Consider the following 6,465-nt stretch of genomic DNA (forward strand, 5'->3'; position numbering starts at 1 on the left):
ATTTCTGCTGACATAAATGTGGTTTCCAAGACTGTTTTTACTGTAAAGCTATAGCACATTACACTGCTATGTTACTAAGAAGAAATATACGGTTGAGTGCCTTGTCAGTACTGAACTCAAGTCAAGTATCTCAAAATGTCAATCTTACAACACAGTGGTATCTCCAATATAGTGATTTTTCTCGTATTTGACTTGTCACTGAATAAGTGTCGTCATAAAATGGTTGGACTTTTGAGATGTTTGTGTAGCATATTACTGACAAAAAAACTTTGTTATACATATTTGTGTTTACCTTTTTTTGTGTCACACACAATAAAGTTTCCATTTCCATGATTTGTTGGTGGAAATCAGCATTTCAATGGTGCTGGCTTTAGCGTGACAATTTTAGAAAACATTACAACCAATTTTAACTACACTTTCACATCATACCGGTACTTATTGAATACTTATTGAAAGACTGCTTTGAGCAGGGATACAAATACATTTGTCACAATTCTACACCTTCTGGCTGCATTATAGTCGCATCTCATTTTTACTGGTAGCGTGCTTTTGCCCGACAACTGCAAAAATATCTGTTTAGCAAAGGTCACAATGCTGAAAGCTTACTTCCATTGCCTCTTACCCAATATAATGTCTAAAGCTGAACCATTTTTAGGCAAGCAATAGAATAAACACTGAAGCATGGGATAAGCGACTAAGTACAAGTGTTAGCACACATGTACATATGTCACTGCTATGACTTCACAGTGGTTGCATACTCGTGGTCGTTCAGAACGGCCTGGTTATTTGCCCTAACTGGCACGGCTAGACCCTGAAGTATCCCCGCTACTTCTCGTACTGTGGCATTGATAGTGGCATTTGAAATAGAAATGCTGGAGGCGGTAGTCGCAGTGGATGAACTTTCTGTTTCTATCCCTTCAGCGGGAGTGGACAGGGGGAGGGGTGCTGCAGTAACTCCCCCCAGAAGGCAGGGGGCGTCCTCCCCCGGCAAGCTGCCAGCATGCGACAGGAAAAGATCCTTCAGCACGCTAAGTTCCTTGGACAAGATTTTGATCTTGAGCTCCAGGCGCTCGTTTTCTTCCTTCAGCTCCTGCACACGACGGAGAGTCTCCTGGGTTTTCTGGCGACTCTTGTCGCGGCTCTTCTTTACCGCCAAGTTGTTGCGCTCGCGTCGCTTGCGGTACTCGTCGCTATTCTTGTCATGCAGGTACTTCTTGGACGCCTTTCCACCGCCCCTTCTCCCACCAGATGCACTACCTGGGCTAAGGACAGGGGGCGACCCTGGGCTACTGTCACTGGAGTCATTAGGCTCACTTTTCACATCCACGTCTGCCATGAAGCTTTGGGGTAATCTGGCACTCGTGACAGACAGATCCTAGATGTACAGCACTTTCTCCTTCAACCCAGCAGGAAACAAACACACAAGTTGATGCAGACCTGAAAAAAACACCAGACAAATGTCAGAAAAGATAAAGAATAACAAAAAAAATTGTTCCTGTATTTCTGTAACTAATACGATTTATGTGTATCAAATTCAGCTCAGCTATTTTTTCATGAGCAATTGAATTTTGAAAATGTAATCAGAAGTTCAAATGGACAAAGAAAGGAATTAGCATTTTATAATTTAGGGAAAGAATTTGGGAAAATGTGACAGACATGCACAAAAAAACTTAACAGGAAAAAGAGTACAACGAAATTTTATATGACCTGCAAAATCTGTCATCATTCAGGATTCGTAATTCAGGAAGTGACCAACATTTTCATAACTTGTGGTTACAAAAGTGTCCATGATCATGTACCAACAAATCACCCACAAACTGACAAAGCAGAAATGTTTGAAAATGTAAAAAAAAAAAACACGTGTGTATTGCACTATATTATGCCATGTTATGTTTGGTCTTAAATATTCAATTTCGTCTTATCACGAAAAACAATCAGAATAAAGCCAAAACTATACTAGTACAAGATTGTAAAGAACCACGTGCGCCCCACTGACACCTGACACACACCCACTACACAGAGCTAGGAGGCGTTACATCATACCAGTTCTGTAAACAAACAGGCGGGCATGGTCAACGATTTATTTCAAATTCCCCGCTAAAGGGGCCAACTACGATCGATGTTTAACCATACGTTTTCATAAATGATAGCGTTTGAAACACTCGCGACATGTAGGACATTCAAACGGGTCAGTTTTAACGGAATATACGGTGAAACTGATCCGAAAAGGGAGCATGTCACACACGCTGAAATTTCGTAACGTCAAAAATGAATCGTGTAAATCTGGTCATGTCTAGCTGGCTAAAGATTACATTTCTGGCGGCATCAGCAATCATATGTGGAGGTTTATTAAAGATAGGTATCGTTCTGATAGCATACAGAGCAAAAGTCACGTCCAAACTCGACACGAACGCCCAGAAACACACAAACCCCCTCGTCTGCCCCATTCACCCTAGCTAGGGTCAGCAATGCATTAAAGGCGGGGCCCATTGCAAATTCAAATTTCTGCAGGAGACAATAACAAAACTACAGTGATGAAATATTTATTTCGGGGTAAAAGATAACTTATGTTATAGCACAGCTCAATTACTTATATCTACTACCTGTTGAGCTGATGGAAATTTCAGCTGACAAATTGAGTAAATGGAGAAAAAAACAAATATTATTACAGTTTGTACACGCAAAGTTACAACCGATCCCGCCAACGTGTTTACACACAGGGGGGCAGGGCGGGCGTGGGTGGCGAGCTTACCTTTTTTCTGGGCCCGTAGAAGAGCGTCCCCGCGTTACTTTCTCGCGCCAAAACGCCCCCAGGTGTTCTCTAGTTATCCAAGTATACTGTCGTAGTAAAACTATCCAATAACACAGCGTGTAACTGGAGAAAATCTTCCTAGACAAGCTACAACCTCTCCAGTACCAGAGCCATGCTCAAAACAACTCCTTCTGCAGGACGCATGCCTTCCATGTTGGCCAATCAGAGGCTGTATAGTATGTCATTGCATCATCACTTGCTTGCTTGTGCAATCTACAAGCTGATTGGATAACGCTTTTCGCGCCTTTCACAATTCTACGTCCTAAATGAGACAAGGGGAAAACTTCGTAGAAAACTATAGCATACGCACTTATTTTCTCGTTCGAACTGGCAGCAGAAAAGTCTCATTTTTTCCCAAGATAAAAAGGTTTCCAGAGAGTTCCTGAGCTTCATTACATCCGGGTCATTGCCGCACCACATTCAGCCAATCAGAGCTCGACAACGTGACGTAAGGATTATTTTTAGACGAAAAGTCCCGGATGGTGCAAATGCATCACTACTCCATTTGGAGGTGGCTCTTCCGCTATAAAAGAAAGTCCAAAGCTTTGACTGCAACTGTACAACGTCTAGAAACATTATTTCTTTTCCAGTATCTATAAAAAAAGTCGAAACATTAAAAGACTAATATCTGTTATGGAATCCCTGCCCTAGCTACCATACGTTAGGAATTTAAGGTGAGCGGATGGATACTGAGGGCAAATTAAGTAAAGCGACCAGTGACGTTGCTACAAATCGAGCCGTCGTCACCCGGCTACATTCTTGTTGCGAAATCACCGGTACTTGGATGACAGAATCGACAAGTCTTCCCCGCTATTCTCAAAGAACCGGCGCCAATTTTCGTTACTCGGTCGGACCATACGATCCCGCCGACACCATACATTCCCGAGAAGGTTTCATTGCGTTCCCAACAGAAACCACGGCTTTCCACGACTTTTCATTCGGCCAGGATCAGTCATGTCACCGCGCAGAGATGGACCCCACTCCGGTCTCGTCTCCCGCGAACTTCTATGAACTGGAATCCAGTGGCAAGCAGAAAGCGGTCTTCACTTTCGAGCGCGAACAGAGTTTCCCGGACCTCAGTACACTTTGTGACGGCGAGGACTCCGTGGATCTAAGTGTTTACATCCAGGTATGTCACCGTATGTGTATAAAGGCTCTCGGTCTCCTGAATTTTCACCTATCCCCCACCCAGCTGTGATGATCCACATTAGTACAGTATGTATCCTTTGTGCATATGGTACAAATTCACTCATCACTTTCTTAGATTTTTAGCAGAACTTAACACAAATAGTTCTATTGGATAAGATAATAATTGAATCATCTGTTTTTATTTACCTGTACTGACTGTCACTTTGCTTTTCCCCAGGAAAGTGCGAAGCGGTGGCACCTGGACTCGGGTGGCGAGGATCTCTTGGCCGAGCTCGGACTCTCCAAGAGCGACCTGGACAAAGACAAGTTCCCCAAGTCATCTGACAGCGGAGCGACCCCGACTGTAGCACCCCAGGCCTTGCCCGAGCCGTTTGACGCACTAGACGACAGCTACATGCCGCAGCTCACGTCCGAGTCGACGCAGCAAGCCCCGGCCACCACCACCACCACCGCAACCTCCCCGGTCATCGCCTCGGTGCCGGTGAAGGAAGAGCCCGTCTACCTCCAGGAGGACTACTCGGTGTCCTCCCACGGCTCGCCCAGTAGTAACATTGGATCGCCATCGGAGAACAGGCCAGGTACGAAGATCTCTGAGAAGTGATTCTCCATTTTACTTGATGGTGGATTTAAATATTTTGTCAGTATGAATTCAGTAGGTCGCCAAACTGCGCCACGTGGTGATAGTTCCCATGCCGGTCACGTACCTTTGTACCCAGGGTAGACTTCATGTGACGCTAAAGACTATTCAGATCGTCCTCACATAGAATACTGTATTATACACTACGAGAATAGACCTTCTACGCATAGATTTTTTAGTGTTCAATCTTTAAACTTCCGTAGTGAATTTGGTATTATACCGGGTACCAGAGTAGTATATTCTGGGAAATCCGGTGGAAGATGGGGCCCACACCCCCAACACGCCCCTTTGTGCTAACACTACTCACTAGTAACAGAGGTCATGGTTGAGGAGGAAGCTGGGACACACATTTGAGTTTTCTTTGACAAGTCACAGAGCCTCAAAGTCAAGACACAAAACATACTTGTTGCCGCAATGACAATTAGGAGCAGTATCTTCATCATAACTTGTAAAGATGATATCTAATTGTAGTGACCATATGTCTTCTTATTGTATTAAAAAAAAGTTGGACTTGACATACCTAACCTGTCCATTGTTACCTCCCCCTCAGCACCAGGAAAGGCACAGTCATCTCGTGGTGGACGCCGGGCCCTGCAGAAGGGGACTAACGAGTACGTCACACGCCGCCAGCGCAACAACGTCGCGGTCAGGAAGTCGCGCGAGAAGGCCAAGCAGCGTAATCTAGAAACACAGCATAAGGTGTGCATCTCTAACATACACTCAATCACTGCTCAGATTATTGTCCATTGTTCCCTTGTCATGAAAGTCTAACTTAGACATGCATGTCAGTGTCTCATGGTTCAATGATTTACATGGATATTCTATTTTCATGTGTTGATGATGTAAGTTATACTAGTAAATGATTTTGATTGACTTGCATTAATGGATAGACTGGAACCCATGGTAGAGCCAAGAGTATCTAAGGTGGGCTGGTGGCTGACAGTGTCTTCTCTTCCTTCCTCACAGGTCCAAGAACTTCAGCAGGAAAACGAGAAGCTCCAGAAGCGTGTGGAACTTCTGACCAAGGAGCTTGACACCCTCAAGTCCCTCTTCACCAATGTCAGTGCAGCCCGCGGGGGCAACGCAAGCCGCAATTGAAGCTTCGCGCCAAACCTGCCGGCCATGTGACGTCCTACGCAGCAGGGCCTGCAGTCGCGCACCGTCCTGTCGTTCCCTATTCTCGCTAGGACGTTTCCGCTTAAAAGTATCAGATAGGACTTACCTATATAGATTACTATATACTTCCTATCCTCAGTTGAATGAGGAAATTACTTGTGTGACATGTAAACGTTCTATAAGACAATCCAGCTTGTTAAAAGGCTCTGCCTTGAAGTCTGGAGATGCTTTCTTTGTTCTGAAATGTAAAGTGTGCTGTAGAAAGGCTAGCTGTGCTGTTAGGGCCAAATATCAGAATTATATTATATCAAAAGTAGTCTTTAAGTATCTTCTTCATTACAAATCATCTGATGTGCGATTATGACAAATTTTGAATAAAGTGTGGTCTATTTATTGTTATAACCCTACTTGATGTGTGGAACATTTTCTGTGTGTATGTCTGTATGTATGGTGACTATGAGAGAGTGCTTCTCAGTTGGATTTGTCCCTGCATGGTTTATAGTGAGGAATAGAAAAGGTTCAAGCATAATCAGCTCCATGGATGACTTGCATGTTTTCAGTAACATACTAGTAATGGTGTTTGTGGGGACTAGTTTTGATGATGTGTGTCTCAAAGATTGGCTGTTAAAACACACAGTTCCTATAGTGCTCAGGGCATGGTACAGTCATAAGATGCTGACATGGAATAAAAGGTCACTGAATGCTTGCACATTTATAAATCATTGTCAGTAAACCATTGTGAGTGGATTCC

The 6,465-nt window shown here is 43.9% G+C and overlaps 2 protein-coding genes across 2 annotated transcripts; one reads left to right on the forward strand and one right to left on the reverse strand.

The window, feature by feature from the left end:
- Nucleotides 1-345: 345 nt before the first annotated feature.
- LOC136438959 (CCAAT/enhancer-binding protein beta-like) lies at nucleotides 346-2,936 on the reverse strand. Its single transcript, XM_066434022.1, has 2 exons — nucleotides 2,753-2,936; nucleotides 346-1,437 (listed from the first exon to the last, which is right to left on the reverse strand). Exon 2 carries the CDS (start codon nucleotides 1,334-1,336, stop codon nucleotides 734-736), a length of 603 nt encoding a protein of 200 aa, XP_066290119.1. The 5' UTR covers nucleotides 1,337-1,437; nucleotides 2,753-2,936; the 3' UTR covers nucleotides 346-733.
- Nucleotides 2,937-3,545: 609 nt separating this feature from the next.
- Nucleotides 3,546-6,121, forward strand: LOC136438958 (CCAAT/enhancer-binding protein delta-like). Its single transcript, XM_066434021.1, has 4 exons — nucleotides 3,546-3,941; nucleotides 4,179-4,539; nucleotides 5,149-5,297; nucleotides 5,565-6,121. Exons 1-4 carry the CDS (start codon nucleotides 3,597-3,599, stop codon nucleotides 5,694-5,696), a joined length of 987 nt encoding a protein of 328 aa, XP_066290118.1. The 5' UTR covers nucleotides 3,546-3,596; the 3' UTR covers nucleotides 5,697-6,121.
- Nucleotides 6,122-6,465: the final 344 nt, after the last annotated feature.

This window comes from Branchiostoma lanceolatum, chromosome 7 (assembly GCF_035083965.1).
Source record: "Branchiostoma lanceolatum isolate klBraLanc5 chromosome 7, klBraLanc5.hap2, whole genome shotgun sequence".
Lineage (NCBI taxonomy): Eukaryota > Metazoa > Chordata > Leptocardii > Amphioxiformes > Branchiostomatidae > Branchiostoma > Branchiostoma lanceolatum.

Coding starts and splice junctions, on each gene's coding strand:
- LOC136438959 (XM_066434022.1), bottom strand. CDS start 1,336: ATGGCAGACGTGGATGTGAAAAGTGAGCCTAATGACTCCAGTGACAGT.
- LOC136438958 (XM_066434021.1), top strand. CDS start 3,597: ATGACAGAATCGACAAGTCTTCCCCGCTATTCTCAAAGAACCGGCGCC. Junction 3,942..4,178: donor ATCTAAGTGTTTACATCCAG/GTATGTCACCGT, acceptor GCTTTTCCCCAG/GAAAGTGCGAAGCGGTGGCA. Junction 4,540..5,148: donor GCCATCGGAGAACAGGCCAG/GTACGAAGATCT, acceptor CCTCCCCCTCAG/CACCAGGAAAGGCACAGTCA.